This window comes from Pagrus pagrus (assembly GCF_965226575.1).
Source record: "Pagrus pagrus genome assembly, chromosome: 18".
Classification (NCBI taxonomy): Eukaryota; Metazoa; Chordata; class Actinopteri; order Spariformes; family Sparidae; genus Pagrus; species Pagrus pagrus.
Genome location: NC_140202.1, coordinates 28,247,810 through 28,272,898, shown reverse-complemented (window position 1 = coordinate 28,272,898; position 25,089 = coordinate 28,247,810). Strand labels below are relative to the sequence as shown.

Here is a 25,089-nt window from a genome sequence, read left to right as displayed (position 1 = left end):
ATACTGAAGAAAACTTAAAAACATGATGTTTCTAAGGCAAGTTCTGCACATGTGAGGAGAGTCTTTGAGGATTTCTACGCAGATTCATGGAGTCATCGTCTCCTCCTGATGATGAAAGTCAGCTGAAGTCTCGTAGTCACAGAACATTTCTGGAGCTTCACTTCTGCAGATACGAGACTCTCACACGCCTTTTCTCCCCATTCAGCCTCCCTCTCTGTCTGTTCACATCTTTGTGTCGTCTCGCTGCGTCTGCCGTGCGTGATGTGCTCTGATAGGTCGACATCAGTCTCGTGATGTTGGGAAGGCGGCGTGCGATGACGCCAAATAACAATAATCCATAATTCACCTCAGATGCATCAAACTTAAGTAACGAGGCTGAAGGACTTCTTCTTTTTTCTGTGTGTTTACAGTAGATAAGATATTTTCTTTGTTTCGGGGCCGAGTGAGATGGAAATGATGTCATCTGTTAGTTTGTGTTCAAACAAACAAACCAGCAAACATCCGAGGAAACACAGAAACCTGTACATCTGTATGTTGGAGACTTTAATGTCTCACCTGTCTTTCTTCTCATTCACACGTGACCACACATCACATGTAATCATGCACAAAATGGCGAGGCTCAGCAGCAGACTCCTGCAGCACTTCACAGACGAGAATGTAATAAATAAAAGTATAATATTGTTTCTGAGCTTTAAAAATATTGAGAGCAGCAGTCGGTGTAATTGCAGTTTAATTGAGTGAGACTCGGAGGCTGCTGGAGTTTTAATGACCGTCTTGTTTTTCTTTTCAAAGTCTAAATCTGAAATTACTTTTTCAACATATTTTTCAATTAAAGCCGAGACACAGCGAGACGTTCTGACATCAGCGTGAGATCCAGTTTCCCCACACGGATCATCGTCTCATCATCTCGTCCCCGAATTAGAGCCTGAAAAACATTTTAACAACAAACTTCAACCAAACTTCAACCACACGAGCGCCTGACATTTATATTCACACAGAACACAGTCGGCTTTTATAACCTCCGTTTGTGTTTCTGAGTGTTTTCTTCAATAATCAACACAAAGTTTATGAGGGAATCTGCTCAGAGCAACAACACTGACTCTGTACACCGACTGTATTTGTTGGTACTGCACTTTATTTATTGACATGATCGCTTTAAAATGAGCGACGTTTTCGTCCTTTGTCAGATTAATGTTGAATCTTTATGCAGAGCTTCTAAAAACATTTGAATTTTCTGTTTTTCTGCATGAATGTGACCTTAAATGTGATCAGATCTTCATTTAAGTCCTAAAACTAAAAACAAGGAGGACACAGTTACACAAACAACATATTCTTTTATGTTTTTGCATAATTATCCAACGTCAAATGTCTTTTTTGGAAAAAGCTTGTGAACCTTTAGGTGTCCAGCACAACAAACCAACAAGACGAAGGTCGACTGTTGCATCGCCTCACGTCTCGTGTCTCGACAAAAAAGCTGCACGTGAACACACGCAGGCTACAGCAGACGGACAACAAGCTCGTACGTTCAAAATAAATACGAAATAACCCACCATGTCTCCAGAATATAGTATGTTTCTGTAAAACCACAGATAAGTTCAAACTTTACGTCTGTTTAGGTTGAATTTTCTATTTCTCTCCCGTCACAGAAAAACATCACGGTTTGGCTTAAAATACCTGTTTTGGTCACAGCGATCACAGATGAGAGGTCCGACGTCCCGTGTTAGTTTCCATCTGTTTTCATCGGTCGCCACAAAAACAGCTGGAAATGTCTTCAGGTCGCCTTTAAAAACACCTGGTTTTTACACCACAACAAACCCTGGCGCTGACTCCAGGTCTCCTTAAAAAAACACCAGATTATGAAGCCATGAAAACGGAAAAGTCTCCACGTGTCCTTAAAAATGTCAGTGGTATGACTCGAACTGCTTTCAGCCTCTTGGCAGCCTTGTTAGCTCCGTCAGTAAACACACCGACCTCTTCGGCCTCTGTCCCCTGTCCTGCTCCTCTCGGTGGCAGCCATCCTCCGGTGCTGCTCTTCACTGCCGGTGTGTCTCCGGGCTCGTCAGACAGAACGGACAGGCTGGTTCTGGTCGCCGCTGCTCCTCCACCCGGCCTGTTAGCTCCACCGACGAGCCCGGAGACACTGCAGCTGCGACAGCTGAAGTGGTCAGTCATGTCTCCGTCTTGACAAACGCTATTGTAACTAATCGTTGAGGTGAGTGAGCAAGAGTCAGCTTGAGGCCTATCGTCCAATCAAAATGCAGACAGCGCCCTCTGTTGGAATCAAGCTAAACAGCAGTGAAGACTCACTGTAGTCGTCGCCTGAAGGTTCATTAACGTGCTGCCTCTTAGTGATTTTTTGGACATCGCAGGACTCCAGGCCGTCTTCTGCCCGTGTGGTTTAAAGTCAGCTGGACTAAAACAAATAGTACTCGTATTTTTAAAGTTACGAAGAGACCGTGGTCACAGCTGTGAACGCTGCCGGAGGGAAACTGAACCTCAGGTGTTGATGTCAGACGAGCTCCACTCGGTACATTACCTGAATGTCACACGACTTCCTGCTTCAACTCTGAAATATACTTTTTAAAAGTTTAAAGGTAATTTATGTGATTTAATGAGATATTCAGGAGATGCTCTGCCTCCCTCGCTCTCCGATGCTCGCCGTGTTTTAGAGGTGTCGAGGTGAAAGAATGATTTAAAAGAGAAAAGAGTGAAACGATTGGATGTGACCTTTACAGAGAGATGAGGAGGAGAATTAACTGTTTCCAGATCAGCCTCAGCTCACTTTACTCTGACATTTGAATGACGTCACACACGTTACTGTGTGTGTGTTGGATAAAGACACATTTGAGTGAATCATGAGGTTTAGTTTTCGGAGGAGACGGAGTTGATTTGACGATATTTTCGCGGGTCAGAACACGATAACTCGTGTCTTTGAGTCCAAATATTTATATCTAAATTTAACCCTTGATATTGAAATGTAGAGGTCACCTGGAGGCCGGTCCTCTAACTTCTCTTATTACCAACATGCTGTGATAAGAAATAATGATATTTTTAAAAATAATTTAATCACAAAATCTTAAAAAAAAACTTGCATTTCTCGTAGAAACAAAGATCAACTTCACTTAAACTGTCACTGAAATAAACTATACAGATAAAATTGAGCAAATACAGGCTCATGATACGATTAATATATAAAATACTGTTGGAAAATGCATTAAATATATGTACCTGAAAGATGAAGCACATATTTTAAAAGACTAACTCATAACCTGCACACATACATTTGTACCAGAGGTGTCGCATCACGTTCACGTTATCAGCTGACTTTCACATGAGGAGGTGACGGAGGAGACGGAGGTGGTGTTATTACGTTTATTATTATATACGTTATTACAGCTCTCATGAGACTGAACGGGGCTCCGCCTCCGACAATGTGTCCAGATTTAATGTAACGTCTTTGGTTCAAGTCTTTACGGTGTTTGTGCAGAACAATGAACAGCGGAGCTTCTCCCTGAGCGGCAGGATGAAACTAAATGATTACTGAAGATTAAATTGTTACTAAGAATAAAACAGAGGGTGTGTCAAACTTAAATTGTTCACAAAATTGAATAAAAACAAAATAAATACACTTGATTTAGAAATCACAGAAAGTTGTTTTTTCTTTCTTTTCCCCTTTAATTAAAGTTCATCACCATCCGTCTGTCGGGATGTTTCAGCCATTTTGTGGCGACCAAAGCAGATATTTCAAGTCAAACCAAGGTGTTTTTCTGACCCTGACCAGGTGGTTTGTGTCGGGGTTCGAGTTACGTTTGGAGCTGCGCTCCCTCGTCTGTGGTGTCACTAACAACTTACATTTTATGTAAATTAAACAACTGTTGTTGTGATCTACTTTACACAACTGTTGCAAGAAGTGAGCTGCTGTGTGTGTGAAAGTCAGAGACATGGACCACTAGGAACAGTAATCTCACCAGACTTTACATTACAATTCATGTGATTTTAAGACTTGTTGCATCATGAGAAGAATCTGAAATTCTTAATTATTTGTTCCTTCTTGTAAATTTGGCGTTAAATGCAAAACATCAGGATGCTTCTTTCCTTGTGAAGATCGTCAGTTTGTTGTGGCATCGCTGTTAAAGCCTGTCTGTTTCTCGTCCACCGACTTCACCAGACTCCCTTACAAAAAGACTCAATTTTGGGACTTAGAGAAACGCTGTCTATAACACATTCTTCACTGTTTCTGCCTTCTTGTTCATTCGGCAAACATTATACATATATTTGCATTTACAGCGGGGAAGTGAGATCACTCCAGACGCATTTAATGCCAGGTGTGAATTGACGGGCTCTCTCTTGTCCAACTCTTCACTTAAGTGATTTTAGAGACTCCCACAAAGCGCAGATTATAACTCGAACAATTTTTTGTGTGCCTAAACCTAACCAGAGCAGCGTTGAGACAGGAGAGAGAAACTAACGTAGAGCTGCGACATAAAGAAACGTCCTCAGCTAACATTCATTCTGGATATCGGATTGATGTTTCCTGATTTCATAATTACAGCTCGCTAGTTAGCTTCACTCGCCAGCATCACATGTTCAGACGGCAAATCTGCTGAGCTCTGGTCGAACTGTTGAACTGAGTCCTCGGGTCACAAACAACTATTTCCTGCAGCTTGCGTACAAGTTGAAAACATGATCCCATCCATAAAAATTGTTTAGCTAATGAAACCAAGTTGGAGCTGAAAGTAATTCTCAGAAGAAAAGGTTATATTAGCTTTCTAATTTAGCAGCTAGCTCCTCTGATTGGTTCGGGGGAGTGGAGTCACCCGGGGAGACTGGGAGACAAAGAGTGGTTTAATTCCCTCCGTGACGGCCGGAGCTGCATGAGGAACCAATCTGAGAGCTATTATCTTCCCTTCTCTCATCAAATTGGAAGCAGGTCTGATTTGGCCTTAATCGAGCTAATCTCCCCCGCTGCTCCTTCACAAAACTGGCTGCAGCTCAAATCATTTCCCTGCCTCACCAAGAATATTGGTCATTTTCTTTTAGCACCAGGACTCTTATTAAGAGCCATCTCTAATTTTCTCTCTGTCTCACCGAGGGGTTCGAGGCAGGAGGAGGAGGAGGAGGAGGAGGACGACGAGGACGAGGAGGAGGACGGGGACGTGGCGTCGGCACGTGATCACAGTTACCTAGACGACGGTCCGGCGGTGCCCCCGGGATCATGGCCGGGCGGGGTGATGGAGAGCAGAGGGAGAGCTGAAATTGCATTCCATTAGTGCTAATACAGAGACATTAAGAGTCTGCAGCACGGCCGCTAACGATTACGGTCACTAATTCATCCAATCAGCTCGTGAGCAGACGCTTGGTGAAGTCATAACGACCTCGCCGCCTCTCCTCTGCCGGTTATTACCGAGTGATTGACAGCAGCCAGCGCTTTGTTTTAAACAGGGAGGGAGAAAGGCCACGAGGAGAAACATCCGTCTGAGGCTCCTCATCCTGACAGCTCGCTGCGTTTAAAGGACCAGCCCGCAGAATACTGACACACATCATCATGTTCCTGCTCGTCATAAACGAGTGAAACTGTCAGCGTTTAGATCGAAACTCATCCATCACAGTCAGTATAACATATATGACATTTATTTTGAACACCTCACATGTTAAGAGATCTATTCTGCAGCTTAACGTCCCTTTGTTGTGGAGTTAATCTATAAATGTCCTTTAGTGTGGCCCGTAGTGTCAGCGTCAGTGACACGCTGTTAGCTTTCAGTTACACTGAAGCTACGAGTGCACAACGACAAACCAACCAATCAGAACGTGACAGGAAGTGAATCAAGATTCAAGTCTGTGCAAAACAACGAAGCAGCGAAGCAGCGAAGCATCTCGCCGAGCTGCAGAATATAAAAATGAAAGTAGTAATAACACACAATAAAATAAAATGGTGGCTGAAAAGAGTTAAACAAAATGAAAGCAAATAGATATGATGCAGAAGAAGAGGAAGAAGAAGAAGAAGAAGAAGAAAGAAGAAGAAGGAGAATAAGAACAATAACAACAAAGGAAACGAAGAAGAAGAAGAAAAACAAGATAAAGAAGAAGAAGAAGGAAAAAGAACAAGAAGAAAAACAAGAAAAAGAAGAAGAAGATAAAGAAGAAGAAGAAGAAGAAGAAGAAGAAGGAGAATAAGAACAATAACAACAAAGGAAACAAAGAAGAAGAACAAGAAGAAGAAAAACAAGAAAAAGAAGAAGAAGATAAAGAAGAAGAAGAAGAAGAAGAAGAAGAAGAAGGAGAAGAAGAACAATAACAACAAAGGAAACAAAGAAGAAGAAAGAAGAAGAAAAACAAGAAAAAGAAGAAGAAGATAAAGAAGAAGAAGGAGACACACATGATGTTGGATTGTTTTATCACCATTTCAGCGACAGTCGTCTCGCTCCTCCTCTCAGAGATAAACTAAGAAAACATGTGAAAACGAGATGTTTGTTACTCTTGTGTTCAGGATGTTCCTCACGACTCGTTCAGTCGCTGTGACGTTCAAACTCGACCTTCATTCTGATCTCGACTAAACTCAACTGTAAAGTTTTCATGACGGCATATAAACGTATGAACACGCAGCGGGTAAACAGCATAAACACGTCAGTTCACTCAAATCATCCTCCACACAGCCGCAGTGACAGCACCGACCCGGCGGACAGAACCTGGAGAGGCCCGGTGTCGGTCTGACTCTGGACTGTTTCCTCTCTCACATCCAGGCAGAATTAATCTGCTCAGTGGAAGTTTGAATCTGACTGACGTGAGACGACAACATTAACATGTTTTCATCACTTTGATCACAGACGGGACTTACAGCAGCCTTCAGAACCTTTTTTGGCAGTTTTTTGCACCATTTGAAGCTTAATTTGTATCACACTTTGTCCAAATTCAGGCAGAAGACGGCTGCAGTTCCAGGAAGGTTCGAGGTCGGATGACCCGCTTCACACATTATGATGTCTTCAGCCTTCAAATGAGGATTTAAAATGGAAACACGTCGATGAGTAAAGCTGCAGCAGCAGGGCCGCGGCGTCCATGTGAGGTGAAGAGGTTACCCAGTCTTTTTATAAACACTGTGGAGCAGACCTGCATTAACTCTGAGCTGTCACAGGGGCTGCTTTCTGCTTCACGCCCACACTGGATCCAAACTCCTGGATCCAAACTCCGGCTCAGGAAGTGACGTCACGTACGGGTCGGTTCAGCTCGACGTGCCTGTCCTGCAGCTGTCTGACTCGCCTGTCGTCTCTCTGTTGTTGGACGTCGCTTTTAAAATGGCGGCTCCAGACAGAAACAACAGTTCTGTGGAGGAATCGGACCAAAGTGTTCTGACCCGGACAATAAAACCAGGTGCCGTTTACCTTCCACAGTGACAAACATGTTTTTTCTGCTCTGACGCCGTCGTCCCATCACGAGTGTTTGAAGGACTGAGTGAGGAAACGTTAAAAAGTTTATTTCTCAAAGAGTTTTGTGTGAGATGCAAACAGCTTTTCTTCAAAAAAGTTCTGATGTAGACGTACATCCAACTGACATGACTGATCAGCCGCCTCCTTTTTGAGAGAAGAAGAAGAAGAAGAAGAAGAAGAAGAAGAAGAAGAAGAAGCTGTTTCTTTTCTCTTGTTGTTCAGGGCAACATTTTCTTCTTCTTCTTCTTCTCTCATGTTTATTGGCGGTTTGCAAACATCTGGTTGTGTTTCCTGTCTGTGACCTCCTCCTCTTCTTCTTCTTCTCTCTGTTTATTGCAGCCCGGTGGAGCCGACACACTGAGGAAACTTTGCGCAGCTCGTTTGCATTGATCTTTTTTTCTTTCTTGCGACTTTTCAACACTTCATTTTCACTTGACAACTACACATAAACACACATTAGTGTTTGTTATTTTTCCATTTCTGATCCATCCGACTGTTTCCTGCTCTGCCACCTCCGTCTGTCCAGCGCTGGATGGTGCAGCAGGAGACAACATGGCTGCAGCTAAACAAGGAGAGGTGACGGAGGTGATGGAGGTGACGGAGGTAACAGAGGTGATGGAGGTGATGGAGGTAACGGAGGTGATGGAGGTGATGGAGGTAACAGAGGTGATGGAGGTGATGGAGGTAACGGAGGTGATGGAGGTAACAGAGGTGATGGAGGTGATGGAGGTAACGGAGGTAACAGAGGTGATGGAGGTGATGGAGGTGACGGAGGTGATGGAGGTAACGGAGGTGATGGAGGTGATGGAGGTAACAGAGGTGATGGAGGTAACAGAGGTGATGGAGGTGATGGAGGTAACGGAGGTGACGGAGGTGATGGAGGTAACAGAGGTGATGGAGGTGATGGAGGTAACAGAGGTGATGGAGGTGACGGAGGTGACTGACAAGATGTTCCTCCTGCCTCAACCTCAACAGACCTAAAGGACGGAGGTGGCAGATCAGATCGGATCAGATCAGATCGGATCAGATCGGATCGATCAGATCGGATCAGATCGGATCGATCAGATCGGATCGGATCGGATCAGATCGGATCATGTGGACCTCTCAGAGAAGTTGTGTGTGTTCTGGTCGTCTGTGTTGGAGGACTTGTTGAACATTGTCACATGATTTGTTGTTGACCTTCTGTCCACCTCGACCTCGACGAGGTCACAGAGCGTGTTTGTCTTTGTACCCGACAGTCGTGATTGGTCGGTTGAGGACAGGTGAACACAGGTAGTTGCAGACGTCTGGAAACAGGTGCTGTTGTTGTTGTTCTCGACAGGAAGTAAAACTGAGGCAGAAGCTGAAACAACCTCCTCGTCTCGTCTCTCTGTATTTGGGCAGATCTCATCTTGCCGGGTTTCTCATCTCTCTCCTGCTCGTGTGCGCCGGGTCACTTCTTCGCCTCCCCGCTGCGATCAATAACGTTTCATCTCATCTCGATGAAACCGCAAACAACAAACATCTGAGAGCAGAAACAGCCGCTCCGAGACGAGAGGCGACTCGCCGGCGGGCGATAATTGTGAGGCTCCATTCATTTGTTTTTACTCGTCTGTTGTCTTTTCTGCTGCTGTGTGTAATCAACATGCGAGCGAGCATGGCGGACAGACGGAGGGATGAGGGACGGATAGACGGAGGGACGGAGGGACGGAGGGAGGGAGGGAGGGAGGGAGGCAGGGAGGCAGGGTGCAGTGTTGTCTAGCCTCATTTTGTTTCCTAACAGACACAACTAAATCATCTCGACGTGGGAAAACTGTTGTGTTTGTGTGTCGTCATCGGGCGAAGCTGCCGGCGCCAACAGAGCGAGGCTGAATGGAGGAGTTACTACGGCAACAAACCCATCATCCCTCTGTCTGCCAGAGAGAGAGAGAAGTGAAAGACGGAGAGAGGAGGAAGAGGAGGAGAGATGAAGACAAAGAGACGCTGGAAAACAGAAATCAAACCGGGCGGAAAACAGTCGCGTCACCGTCGATTTCTTTCTCTCTGCCGACGATTTCTGACTGTTTTTACAAGAAAAACAATAAAAACACAAACGAGTCGAATAAACTTCATGTTTCATTTAACGACAGAAATATTACATGAAAAACTTCCTGCATATGTACAAGTACTGCAAGAACATGAGGGAACGTGAGGATGGAGGGCCTGTTACGTTACTGTAAATATTTACGTTACTGTAAATATTTACGTTACTGTAAATATAAATATAAATATATAAATACAACATGTTAATATTAATATAGATACGTAAATATAAACACAACATAAATATATACATATAGAATATAAATATAGCTACAGAATATAATTACAAAAATATAAAAACAAATACAACATATGAATATAAATATATAAATATATGTGATGAAGAATCAAGATTTTCACTTTCTTTCACTTTCAAGAAGTTCAAATCAAAAAAATACTCTATTACATTAAAAGTAAGTAAATCTATCAAGAAAATGTACTTTAAGTATAAAATAAAAGTACCCAACATGCAGCAGTGTTGTAAAAAGTACCCAAAAGTCACTATTGAGTAAAAGTAAAATATTGTGTTACCTGTATGAAAACTACTGAAGTAACTTTGGCTCTGATGCAGCATGTAATCTGTAAAGTAACTAGTAACTAAAGTTATCAAACAAATGTAATGAAGTAAAAAGTACAATATTTGCCTTCAGAATGTCGTGAAGTGAAAGTTTAAAGTAACAGAAAATGGAAAATACTCAAGTAAAGTACAAGTACCTCAGAACTGAGAGCAGTGATGGAATGTAACTAAGTACAATTACCCAAGTACTGTGCTCAAGTATAGTTTAAAAGGTACTTTTGAGTATTTCCATTTTCTGCTACTTCATACTTCCACTTCACTACATGTTGGAGGCAGATATTGTACTTTAACTCCACTACATTTGTTTGATTACTTAAGTTACTTGTTACTTTACAGATTACATGCTGCATCATTTTTAAATTAATTGATTTTCTCATCAATCAGATAAAAACAGTGATTGTGATGATCAGCTGACTCACAGTATACAGTACATACAGACATGTGAATATATGGATCAGTTACTTTACTGATACTTTTGATACTTCAGAACATTTATCATCAGATACTTTAAGACTTTTACTCGAGTATGACTGTTGGGTACTTTTTACAACACTGTCAGTTTATCACAAACATTCAACACATCTGGAGATACGTGGTTTTCACTGGACAGGAAGGTAATCTGAAGAGTAACTAGTAACTAAAGCTGTCAGACAGATGTAGTGGAGTAAAAAGTACAATACTTCCCTCTGAGATGTAGTGGAGTAGAAATATAAAGTTACATAAAATGGAAATACTCAAGTAAAACAGCTTGGATTTGTACTAAAGTACTTGAGCAAATGTACTTAGTTACTCTCCAGGTTGAAACACTGATAAATGATGATGAAATAAAATACAGGAAGTGTTTGTAATCATCTCAGTTACACAAACAACTTCTTCTGTTCCCGCTGATGGAATGTAACTAAGTACATTTACTCAAGTATTCAAGTATTCCCATTTCTGCTACTTTACATTTCCACTCGACTACATTTTGCAGGCAAATATAGTGCTTTTTTAAGTAACTAGTTACTATATATATACATGTAAATGTATGTATCCGTTACTTTTTACTGGTACTTTTCATACTTAAGTACATTTAACATCAGATACTTGAAGACTTTTACTCGAGTATGATTTCACGGTACTCGTTACCAGACTCTCATCTCGAGCTGTGAACTAATAAACTTCTCTTAAAGATGAAACATGTCAGAATTTTATCTTAAAACTAAAATTATCAACAAACAAAGTAAAGAAATGTGAGTTTTGACGTGTCAGTTAGCATGCTAACCAGCTAGCCCCCGCACGTATCTTATTTTACTTTAATCAATAAACAGATTAAACTCACAAAATGTCAGGAAAGTAAATAATCTTGTTCCTATTTTATATTTTTATTAAACAGTAAAATCTCTTTCCTTCAACCCGACAGACACGAGGCCTTTTCTTTCACATCGCACCTTTAATATTTCCCGGTTGTGTGAAGACGAAGCAAACGTTTATTTTATTTATTTATCTTCATCGTCGATGAATCTGTTGATTATTTTCTGGATTAATCGATCAGATATTCAGCTCACGTCACCGAGGAGGGAACAAACTGATGACGTGTTGTTGAGTGATTTTTCTTTGCACGTGTGTTAATAAACTTACAGTTACCCATAATCCCCTTTGTCTGCGTGGGGCCGTGGTTCGCTCACGCTTCACCTCCACGTTATGAACATTTGCTCCGTCTGCTGAAGGAATCATACGTGAGTCCAGAGTTCAGGATCGATACGGATCATATTCTGGTTCTGATCTCAGCGACGTGTCTCTGTGTGTTCGAGGCCGGATCACAAACAAAAGAGGGCGACTGCTTCAGACCCTCGAGGTCTTCAGGGGCCCCTGAAGGTCTCACCGCTCGTCAGTCAGTTCTGGTAATCTGATTAATTGATCGTTGGTTGGAGACTTCGGAGCGTTTAAGCAACAATAAAAACAAAGAGGGCGTCGTGTCCGTGTTCAAGTTTAAAGAGATTTATTGTATTCGGTGTGTCGGGGACTATTTCCAGCGGCGGATTAATCCACAGCAGCGTGGCTCAGGAAGAAGAGACACAATATTTGATAGAAAATGCAGCAAGAAACAAAGATTATCAGCAGGTTTATTGTAAAAAACCTCTGAATTTATGCTCAGTTTTCAGTGTTTTTTGTTAGACTCCCGCTAAACGTCCAATAAAAAGCTTTTGAATGTTCAGATGTGACAGTGAGAGGCAGCAGCAGAGAGATTAAATGATAAAGGGAGAAATAAATCAATACAGCGAGCAGGATCAGGGAATGAAAAGAGAGAGAGAGTAATGAAGCGAGAAAACGAGGGAGAGCGAGAGACATATGGTGGCTGCTGGTTTGCAGACTTTTCTGCCTCGCGGCGTCGAGCTGACAGCTCGCCTCACCGCTCTGAATAACACGGGAACACAACATGTAAAAATAGAAATAAAAGGTAGAGACAATAGACGGAGGCTGAGAGAGTGAGGAGGTAACAGCAGCAGCAGAGAATAAATATCAGCTGCAGCGTCCACACAGCCAGAAAACTGGAATTAAATCCAAACTAGAGTCTAAAACAGAGCATGAATGAGGTCTGAGCTGCTGTTTACATTTACAAATATACAGCGAGGTATGATATGTGGATAAATCCTGGATTAGACCGGATTAACAGAAGAGTCACAGCAGGGAAAATAAACTGAAGCAACAATTAAATCCTGAAGCGTCTCTGTGAGTTCAACGTCTGCGGCTGTTTTAATTTAACAAACAGGAGAAGAAAAGTAAAAATGTCTTTTAATGTTTTAATAAACATTTAAATATAATTGTCACATTTTGTTGCATTTATTTCCAAATGTTGCAGTTTTCAGTTTGTCCTCAGACACATTAATCTGAACATGGATCTAAAATAAATACAGACAAGAAGGAAAGAAAGAAATAAAATAATGCTCATAAAAGAAACGTGGAATAAAAGAGCACGTTTTAAATGATAATAATAAAGTCGTGCAGATTATAACAGACTGTCAATGTTGCAAACATGAACATTAAAATAAAGAACTGGGACAAAAATGCAAAACCTGAAGCTGCTGCAGTGATTTCACACAGGAGATGAAGAAACAAAGAAGAATAAACTCATAAACACATAAAAACATCACATATACTGAACTGTAATATTTATATTGCAGCTCAGGAATCTTCTGATCTCACGTCTCTGCTCTTTGTCTCCGTTTGTGCTTTTAATTTTAATTTCCACACAATCGATCGTCTGACTTTCATCCACACTTTAATATTCAAACCGCAAATAATAATAAATCTGTGATTTATCTCTGAGACGCTTCGTCTTATTTTCTGCTTTAATGGCAGAAGCTGCGTCTGACTGATTATCTGTGGAGGTTTCTCGTGCTCGCAGCTTGAATTCCCTGCAGTGCGCTCATTGTACACGCTATAGAATAATTGATGAGGTGTTATATGTAGGTTTCTTTATGGTTTGGTCGCAGCCTCAGCAGGCGGACGCTTAACGAGAAGTCTCAACACAAAGAATGTGCGTTTCTTCTGCTTCTGCTTCTTCGGCCGAGCTGAACCGAAGCTGCAGAAAACAAACGGCTCAGAAAAGAGACGAGGCGAAGAACCGGAGAGCGAAACCAACAGAAAACCAGGAGAAGAACCAGCAGCCAGAGCAGCAAAACATCCCGACACAGCTCATTCACAAAAACATCTCTCTCACACTGCTGCTCATAAATGTGACGATAAAAATATTATTCTAATTTAATTCTTTACACTTTATTCATGTTTCTGTCTCTGATCAGACTGGTGAATAAACATCAGTGAGCGAAACATCTGAAGCATTTATTTATTTTTCTGTGTCAAATTTAAACACTTGGAGTCGAAATCGTCTCATAAATCATCCACCTTGTGTCGGTTTCTGTGGTTTCAGGATGTAAACAGTTTGTGAATCAACAAAACAAATAATATTAATAAATAAAAGCAACAATTGTTCATTTTGAGTGTAACACTGTTTCTGCATCATGTTGTTGTTGTGGTTTTAATTAGAAGTGGATGTCAGTAAAATCACAATCGTCTGTTTTATTATTTGAGTTCATTTTTAAAGTCACAACAGCAGCTTGTTTATTTCTTTTGTTATTGTTTTATTATTATTTCTTTTTTTTTAAATCATAAACAAGCAAAAACATGATTAGAGTCAAAATCAGTCAGAAGGAAGTTTTACAGGTTATTTCTGACAAAAACCAAAAACAATCAGCGAGCTCATTTATAACATCAACCAAAATTAGAAATAACATTATTGTTATTATTATTATTATTATTATTATTATTGTTGTTGTTATTATTATTATTAGTATTGTTGTTATTATTATTGTTATTATTATGAGCAGTTTTTTAACATGTTTAAAATGCTAAATTATGACTTCTACTGATTTAACACAGTTTGTTTTATTCCTGTTTTAAATTAAATGAATTTCATATTATAATATATTTATTATGTAAAAATCTAATTATGAAAAAGAATAAACACAAAAACGTGTAATAATGAAACATCATTTTATTGCAATTTACATTGTTTTTTTTAATTATTTTCCACACAAATGTGTTGATCAGTTTTCATGTGTTCCACAATAATGACACATATTAAAACATATTGTCAGAATAATAACAATTATTTGAGTTTTACAAAAAATAAAGAGAAAGAAAAAATAAATTTACCTCAAAACCAGCAAGAAAAACAACACTTTGTTCATCCAAACTGCAGTGAGGTCACACAAACTGATGTATTGAGATAAAAATGTTTAAATATGTTTTGTATTATTAATAAATCAGCTGTGAAATGATGATTATTGCTGTGTGTTGTTATAATAAAGTGTTTGTAGACGTTACACAGCTTCAGTTCTGCTGCAGCAGCTTTGATCCGACGACTCATTTACACACATGACACTGTGTGTGTGTGTGTGTGTGTGTGTGTGTGTGTGTGTGTGTGTCTGTCCACATGTGTTTCACTGCAGACAAACAAACTGAACAAACTGTTTGTGTTTTTACACGACAGTTCAGATTCATCGTCCTGTTTCACACACCTTCTTCCTCTTCTTCTTCCTCTTCCTCTTCTTCTTCTTCCTCTTCTTCTTCCTCTTCCTCTTCCTCTTCCTCTCCCTCTTCTTCTTCTGTGGTGGCTCTCTGTTGTGTTTCATGTCCCTGAGATGACATCAGGAGGGTTTCATCTCGTTGCTCCTAATGGCTGTTTGTCTTTCCTCGCTCACTGCGACTCTCTGAAATAATTCAGTTTTTTGTCTTAAACCCGCCTCTCCCTCTGCTCTCTCTCGTCTCTGTGTTTTTTTAATTGGCATATAGGGAGGCTTGTTTGTTTTTGTTGTCTGCTGTTTCTTAAATGTGTGTGTTCGTGTTCATGTGGCCCCCGGTGTCCCAACAAGCACCGCGGTAGGTGTTGGGAGGCGCTTTCGGCGGCACAAACACACACACACACACACACACACACACACACACACACACACACACACACACACACACACACACACAAAGATACACAAGACAAAATAGATGACAAAGACAGAAATACACACAGGGACAGAAACACACAAAGACAACAAATACACAAAGACTCATACCATGGGAAATCACACACAAATACACACACACACAACTCAGAGGCAAATATCCGTTAAAACACACAAAAAGGACACACATCCTCACAGAGAAACACACACACACACACACACACACACACACACTCAGATGGAGGCAGTTGCCTCTCATGGGGCGCCATCTTGTGGCGACATCCTCCATCAGAGCTCAGACTCTGTTTCCTTACATTCTCACTGATTCATCTGAAATATTAAACTTCAGAGCCAGAAACACTCAGTGTGTTTGAGTCTGTCCTTAAATGTTGTTTACATTAAACATCGTCGTCAAAATAAGGGAATAAAATGTTGTTTAGTTTATAACTGTAGAGAATAAATATCTGAGCCCAGCTGAAGGTTCAGTCTGCGGCGACAGGGCTGAAGTATCTTGTGTCCTGCAGCTGCAGCAGCGACAGCACAACTCATATTAACATCAGTAATCATAATAATTGTAACAGGATTACATTGGCAGATATTAAACTTCAGTTTGTGTTTAAAAATAATGAAATAATAACATAAACTAGTCTTTATAATACTTAAATAAGACAGAGAGGTCATGTCCTCTGTATGTTTTCTATATTTTAATATATATATGCTGACAATTATAACAACTTATAATATCATCGTGTCATTAAAATAAACAATCATTTATATTTAAAATGTATAGTTAATTAAACTTTAGTTAATAGTAATTTCACTGTAAACAAGCGATGAAATGTTTTATTAAACAGTTATTAAACATTTGTTTGTTGTAAAGTTGCAACTCGTGTTTTGAGACTTCATCAAAGTTTGAATTAATAATGTATACCTCAATATTTCTTATAGCCTGCCTATATGTATATATATGTATATATATATATATATATATATATATACATGATATATGATGTCGTCACGTCAGCAGAGCAGCTCGTTTATTGTAACAAATTTAATGTGTCGAATTATTTAAGGGACCGTAAATATTCACAAAACACAAAATAACGACTCACAGAGAAACACAGAAATATCTGTAAGCTCTGATGTCACTGGATGTAAAAATATCCTCTAACTCAACTTGTTCTGTTGAAGAATTGTCTTACATGGATGTTTTGATCATTACTTATTTGATAGTTACTTTGCAGAAAAGTACATTATACATACATGTAAATATAGGTATCATTTAGTTTTACTTGATACTTGAGTACATTTAATATCAGATACTTTAAGAGCTTTACTCAAGCATGATCATGCAGCTTGTAATCTGTAAAGTAACTAGTAACTATCAAATAAGTAATGATCAGCAGAAAATAGAAATACTCTGGTAAAATTGTACTACAGTACTTGAGTTAATGTATTTAGTTACATCCCATTACTGAGCAGTAGTTACAGTACATGTGGTGCTGTAAAAAAAGGTTTGAGTAAAAGTAATAATATGTCGTTAAAATATTACTTTTTAAATAGTGAAAGTCACTCATATGAATAGTAGTCGAGTAAAAGCCTTAAAATATCTGATATTAGAAGTACTTTAGTATCAAAAAGTAATTTTCTGGGAATAAAAGTATCAAAAGTACAAGTAAAACTTAATGATACATATATTTACATGTATACTGTACTGTACTTTTCTGCAAAGTAACTAGTAACTAAAGTTATCAAATAAATGTAGTGGAGTAAAAAGTACAATATTTGGCTTCAGAATGAAGTGGAGTAGAAGTATAAAGGAGCAGAAAATGGAAATACTCAAGTAAAGTAGAAGTCCCTAAAAGTACTTAATACAGTACTTGAGTAGATGTACTTAGTTACATTTCATCATTGGTAGCAGCAGCAGTATATGTAGCACTACAAACATGTCGTATTTACTGTACAGGACACTTATTACAGTAAGTATTATAACAGAAGTACTAGAGTGAGTATTAATGTAGTATTTTCAGTGTGCTTATAGTACTCTCAGTGTAGCAGTAGCAGTACTGTTAGAGAAGTAATACTACAGTAGGTTTTGTAACTGTAGTATTAATATAATACAGTAGTTAAAGAAGTAGCAGCAGTAGTCGTGGTACTTTTGTAGTATTTACAGCAGTGCTTGCAGTACTCCTCTAGTACAGCAGTATTAGCAGTTGAAGTGAGCAGTGGCGGTTCTGCTGACCCGCTCCACTTGTCTCTCTAAAGAGCCTCGTCCCCGCGCCGAGGCCTTTCCTCTGTCGCCGCTCATCAACATCAGGCGTGAACACGGAGCTCCGCCCTTCATCACCGGACCAGATGTTTTACTGATGCGGTCGCACCGGGCCCAGACCCGTCTGAGACACAACTTCAGTTTAACATTAGAGTCCGTGAACACGAATCCTCCCTTAACTTCCTGACAGTTTCATAAACTGGAAATATGTTTTCCTCAGCTTAACCAAAGTGCTTTTGTTGCCTAAACTACAGAGCGGACGCACCATTTCACGTCCTGTTCTTCATCAGTTAGCCTAGCTGTTATCTGTGCTAACGTAAAGAGAGGAGAGCTGGTGGCCAAATGTGAAGTCACGGCACCGAACTGTCCAGTCACGGAGTAACGTTAGCTCGTCAGACAACTTACATGAGGCTGGTTACATCTGAATACTTAGAGACCGACCGCTGTGATGTTTATAATCTCTCTCAAAACTGCAGCTGTACAGTTTGTCCTCCGGTAACATTTCCAAAGATGTCGACTGTGCGGTACAAAGTGTTCCTGAAACCGCGGATCCTCCGATTATATAAAATGTCATCCAGCGATTGTTGCTGTAGAAAAAAACAAAGTGATTCACGCGACAGTTGATTTGTAGTTTCATCTCACGGCCCTTTACACACATGACGTCAGTTCTGTAAGACAGTGAACACATCTCCAGGTTGATTTTAAAATATCTTTATTTAAACATGATCCAGAAAAAAAAATACATCTTTTAAAGTTCCTGCAGATAGCAAACACTTTGTGAGCACTTCAGGCAGGTTGTTCGGAGCACAGACGGCCAGAGGAGTGAAGCCACGTAACAAACAGTTCGTTCAGCACAATGGACACACACTTTAACACTGGAGGCTAACAGCGCCGAGCCCGAAGCTAAAAACACTCAGAGGAAACTCTTCCACCTCACTCCTCCCCTCGCTCGCTAACACTGAGCTGAGAAACACAGCAAACTGCTCAACTTTCACTTTTAGTCTTCACCACACTTTCTAGACAGCATCAAATCTGACCTATCACACGCAGACATCCTACTCCTGATGTAAACAAATCCCAACATCCGGACTATTTTATCCTCAGCCAAAGTAACATTTTCTACCCAATTACAAGAACGTTTATAAATTTGTAGACGTAAAAATGTTTGTGTAGGTCGTCCGTGCCACCAGTTTATCACAACCCATACTGATGTTTAAAGGTAGGGGGCGTTTTCTAAGGACAGCAGCGGATATTTCCATCGGTTTTAGTGGCGACAGACTGGGTGGTTTTAAAGGACAGCAGCAGACATAATCAGCTATTTTAGTGGTGTCGAAACCGTGCGTGTTTTTAAGGACAGCAACCAACTTACTGAAGCAGACTACTTTATTTAACATCACCTGTGTGCACTGCTGCAGGATCCTCGACCGTCCAACGTTTTCTGAGATATGAGGACATGTTAGCAGCTGGTCGCTGAGATCACCTGCAGATTGACGTGTTGGTGCTGGTGAGTTCAGTCTTATGTATTAAGCCCTTTGATTATTTACTGGTGGCTCTGATGTGTCCGTAGTGTTTAAATATAGAGATACAATAACTTCTGTACATTAAATGTAGGTCTCAGAGTTGAAATATAATTGGTTCATCTGTCAGTAAAGTGAGAAGTGCAACATCACCGAAGTAACTGCTTACTGCAGCTAACTTTAGCTGCTAGTTAGCTCAGTTAGCCGTGCAGCTAGCGGTATGGACTGGAGGCTCTGGGACCAGGAAACTGTTGGTGTTTGTACCGCTAACAAAGGAGCTTTGGATCAACACATGTCAGGGCTAGCTGGTTAGCATGCTAACTTCAGGTGATATCGCTGCAGCACTGCACGTAGACTTCATGTTATTTCTTCTGTGGATAATTTTAATGTTTTCAAATAAAATTCTTATAAATGGCACCTTGAACCTTAATTTTTCTATTGTACAACATTGCATTTGTCTAGTTCTGGCTCCGTATTCACACATCGCACCACACCCAAATACATATTTAGAAATATATATATGAAATAAATCAAATACTTGCAGTGTGATGTATGATATATGATTTTGTTTGGTATAAATATAAATTATGAGGATCGAGTTTGGACTCGTGAGTTCACCTCCTCGCAGACACAAGCTCTGCGTGATCTATTTGAGAAAGGCATCCCGTCTGTGGGAAATGAGTCCTAATGTTACCTGGTCACCTGATATAACCTCACCTTTCCTTTCTATAGTCCTTACTTCCTGTTCACACCTTCAGCAGCGAACTGTAGCTGCACTGATAATCACAAAGCTCCTGCACTTTCAGTCCTCTACACTTTCTTTGCAATAATTAACACACACAAAGCACTTTTGGACCATTTGTACACACAATTACAAAACATTTTTTTTTTTTTAACAAATGCTTGATAAGTCACCTTCAGACAAAAACATGAGACAGGTGACATTTGTGTTCAGGTGAAGCTGAAACGTCAGAAGCATTGATCAGCGAGAGAGGCACGAAGAAGACAAGGCCATGGAGGCTTCAGAGGAACAGCCCTTATTTTTCAGATCTATGGCAGTATCATAATAATGTAATAACCCTGATACATGCTGTTCTCCTTTGTCTCTGTATGGGAGGAGTTCAAAATGTGGCACTTCATCTTTGCCCTGCTTATCGGTAAACAGACGTCCAGTCGAGCGTGTCCGGAGGCCTTTTCTGAACCGTGACTGTCCGCTGAGCTGCACAGAGGCCAACAAACTACAAACTTTAAAAAATTAATTTGCAGTGATCACCACAGCCGCCCACCATGTGCTCTGGTGGAAAAAGATTGTAGGAGGAACATGAAAAAGCTGAACATTTGATTGCTGAAGTGTCAAAGTAACAAATGATTTGGAACAAGGTCTGAAGTCTTGTTCGGCGAGAAAAAACTCTCAGTATTTACGCCAGAAATACGGCAAGCCAGAGGGGACTGTGATTACTTCAACTTAACGAGCTTAATATTCCCACGTCCACAAAGAAACGCTGAAACAAAACAAGAAACTGTTCGTCCAGATCACAAAACAACCGACATGACGATGAGAAAAGAGAGAAAGGAGGTCAAAGCAGATACATGAAAATATCCTTTTTCATTTAAAGGGTCAAAACTTGAACTTAATGGTGGGAAACAGGCCAAAAGCAGGCACCACTTGTAATGTTAAGATGCATTAAACATTAACACCTTATTAATAATCAATAATTCACAGTTAATTTGCATTTTTTCTTGCTAGAAACATCTGGTGGGTCAGATTGAGCCACTGTGCCAGTCCTGGCCCACTGCTCGTGTTATAGTTTCTTTTTTGTTATCCCTGTTTATGTTTGTTTCATGTTTATGTATGAGCTGCAAACATTTACATTTTTCAATGTGATTATTCAAAATATATTTGGGTATATTTCTATAAGTTGATCAATAAAGATAAAACAAAAAACATCTGGTGGCAGCGTGTGGCTACCTGTGAAGCGTAGCATTTTGTTTGCCAAAGATTTGATTTAATAAAGTCCACAATAACATATATATACATAAAAAATACCTGTGATCACAATCTCAACCTAACCTGCAGCAGCTGCAGCTCAGTTTGTGGTTTTGTAGTTTCTGTACAAGATGGCGAGCAAAGCTAGTACGTTTTCCACTGATGGTCAGCTGGCTCGTTGTTTATTAAACCAGTCACAGCTGTCACGGGCGCCATGATGACGCAGAGTTAGCTTCTCTGCAGCTTCGTTCTTTTGAGCTCACGTTAACGTTCAGCTTCCGACCCAAAGCTAGCTGAGCGTCCCGTAATGTATAACATCCGAAAGGCTAGCGAGGCCAAACACATTTTTGAAGAGCTACATCCCGTACAGAGAGCAGCATGTGTCTGGGCTACAACAAATGAGCTGAGAAACAAAATTCATATTATTTACAGAAGACATGCAGGAATCAGGTGCACCGAGCACAACAGACACACCAGGCTGTTGGTTCTGATTTGAGATTTCACGTGTTAGTAACTGTTTTCTCAGAGAAAAGATGTTCGGCCGCCGTCAGATGAAGTTACAGGCGGCCATTTTGTTTTTAAACCACAGCTGGTAAAACTCTGCTACGTTCAGACGGCCTGAAGTGATTCGTGACGTTAAAATCACAAAGAATTTAAAAAACATGAAAAAACATCCAAACATTTCTGCCAGTGTTGGAAAACTGCAGAAACAGAAAAATACAGGAAAACTGAAACATTTACGTCTTGTGGTTTTTGGTTTTTGTTGGCACTGTTTGTTGTTTGTTTGTTTGTTTGTTTGTTTTGAGCAATTGAGAATTTTCATTCCAAAATGCTACATATCCATTTTCAGAAAACAAAAAGGTACTTAAACATCAGAGCACTCGTCGTTAACGTGGATTGTTTTTAATGGATGCAGTCGATTTGTCTGTCAGTTATTTTGGATTTCACCTTTTGGAATGAAACCTCCAACATTTCAACAGGAAACATCAGGAACTACATGTGTTTACATTGTTTGTTTACATTTCATAAACAGAAGACATTTTTTAAAATAATTCATATTTCACACAGATGTTATGTATGTTGTAAATGATGATGCTTGCTGCTCATCAGTCTGGATTTTTTTCACTGTTGATTAATGTAGAAATTATTTTATTGATTAAGCATTAAAACATTTATTCTACATGAGGTCAAATGAAAGGAAAGTTGTTGTGAAATGTACGGTGGCCAAGAGGGCCAAACTTAAAACAAATCTACCATAACAATAGAAGAATTTGAAAATTATGTCTTTAAACAATTTAAATATTCATAAATGATCCGCCGCTCTGATTCAAGATTTAATTTAAAGTCGTGGCTTATTTCCATAATCTGACAAGTGCAAAGTCTTGAATATAGAAAAGTGATGATCGCACGAGAGGAACGAAGTCAGTTTGTTTTTACATCTTCAGTTTTCTGATTGTCGAAGAGAAGAAGTCGACCTGATAGAAACTCTTGGACTCTGTGGACGTGAATCGCAATGAAGAATTATATATTTTATTTTGAAGTTGTGGAGTTACGAGATGAAATAATTAGAGATTATCACCCAGTTGGAGAAATAAATTGTTTATTATAAGATTTTTGCTCATTGATAATCTTGGGATAAAATAACTAAGATTACGAAACAAGCACCTGATCATCGATCGAATGATTGTGAGATCCTTAATCTGTAATTATCAAACAAGGACGTCGTATTATGTGATGAAATATTCAACACAAACGTAAAATATGAAGGAAAATGGAACGATTCAACAGAAGAATCTGAAAACTGTTCACGTCATAAAACATCAAGTACATTTTGAAAATAGACGTTCTTGCTTCATAATTACAAAGAAATGATCTGAGATCAAATTAAAAACAAGGAGCTCATGAGTTCAAGATCAATTAATTAAAAGATCCTCACTTCATAATCACACAGAAAAGTAATTAAAGAATCCTTTCAAGAAACAAAAATCATTATTGGGCCTTGATGTTGAAATCTTCATAATAATTAAGACGTTATGTGATCTTCAAAATAAAAAAGATTACGTTATCCTGATACTTTAAAAGCAAAACAAGGACCTCAGGGATCTTGCAAAGCTCGTAGCTGAAGCTAATCATGAAGCTAACGAGATATTTTTCTCATAATCGTGAGATACGGTCGAAGTAATTATGAGATGTTTCATCAAAGACTTTGAATGCGACGCACGTCCACAGAAAACAGCTTAAACTCCCAAATATCCTTAAAAACGATGTTCTGGGCCGAACGGGCTGCGCTTTGTTTCACCTGATCGTTAAAACGTCTCCTCACTTATTTTAATTTGTGCTTTCTTTATTTTTGTTACTGATGCTGTGTTTGCGGAGGTCAGACGCCTCCCGTCCTCAGAGTTCACTGACCCTCTCGCTGAGCGTCTCCAGCTCCTCCTCCTGCTCTGAGTAACGCTCCGGCCCGCCGTCGCAGCGCGGACCGTTGGCGACGGGGTAGTCGAGGCCGCTGAGCTGGGCGTGGTGGTGCCAGCGCAGGTCGTCGCTCTCGTGGGTGATGTAGCGCTCGTTCATCCGGGACTCCAGGTTTCTCAGGTCCAGCCACATCTGGTAGTCCTGGTGGAGAAAACAAACACACCCTCAGACAAATAGTCCACAGACACAGAAGCTGATTTTACTTCTGATCGGAAATTATTTTTTGGGCTCACGGAGGATCGCCATGTCCCCCGGTCCCCCTCAGCAGAAGGAGTTCGCTCGGTTGTCAACTCGTGATCTTTAAAAAGTTTTGTAAACGACTAAAATATGAGCTGCTTATATTCAACGAAAGCCTCGTGGCATTACCTTTAGAGCTGCAACCGACAGTGACTTTAATTGCAGATTATTCTGCTGATTTTTGTCACGATTAAATCAATTAATCACGTTTTCAAATGACTTCTTCTTCTTCTTCTGTCCAACCAACAGACTCATCTTCTGTCAGAACAGATGAGGGAAAGCAGCAAATCCTCACATTTAAGAAGCTTTGACAGTTTTGTTAAAGAATCAATTTTCTTTCGATCGACTTATCGTCTCACTTCTAAAATTCTTTGCTTCTCTCTCTTTTATACTTAATTAACTATTAATATAACAGATTCAGAAATAATGAGCAATAACTGGTTGACTTCATGGAGGTCTGACCTGTAACCAGGGGTGGCTCAGCGTCTTGTCCACGCTGTATCTCTTCCTCATCTTCACTTGCAGCAGGTTGTTAATCAGGTCGATCGCTGCGGCAAAGAAAGAAAGAAAGAAAGAAAGAGAAGAAGAAGAAACGGAGGAAGTGATGAGAAAATGTTAGCGAGGGTCGTAACAGGAGGACGGAGGGGGGAGGAGGGGGATGCAGAGTCGGGGCCCCCCTGTGGTGAGGGGCCAGCCGGGGCTAATGAGCAAAGCTAACATGATGTTAACATTTCTTCAGGGGTCAGCGGTCTGAACAGCTCGGGGGCCCCGGGGCCCCTCAGGCCTACAGGGGCCTCCATCGCTTGGCATTATGCACATGAATGGACCACCACATGAATACCACCCGATTCTGCCGGCCCGGACTCTCACCGCCTCCCAGCGCCCAACATGTCCCTTCCTCATTGTTTCTCAGAGGAGTCACATGACCCGCTCTGGTATGAGCCCGAACCACGGCGACGTCAGCCGGTCCGACACGAGCTCAGAACTCAGAACTCAGAACTCGTTTTTCCTGCTGCAATGTTTTCTCCCATTTCGTGTTTATTATCT

The 25,089-nt window shown here is 40.3% G+C and overlaps 1 protein-coding gene across 3 annotated transcripts in view; it reads right to left on the bottom strand.

Annotated features, from left to right (window-relative positions):
• Positions 1–18,532: 18,532 nt before the first annotated feature.
• prkd1 (protein kinase D1) overlaps positions 18,533–25,089 on the bottom strand; it is a 42,143-nt gene continuing 35,586 nt past the window's right edge. For all 3 annotated transcript variants that reach the window (XM_084382231.1, XM_084382232.1, XM_084382233.1), the window contains 2 exons: positions 24,505–24,590; positions 18,533–23,946 (listed from right to left, as the gene is read on the bottom strand). In XM_084382231.1, the coding sequence (XP_084238357.1) occupies positions 23,728–23,946; positions 24,505–24,590 (305 nt within the window). In that variant the 3' untranslated portion in view covers positions 18,533–23,727. The remainder of the gene's footprint in view (positions 23,947–24,504; positions 24,591–25,089) is intronic.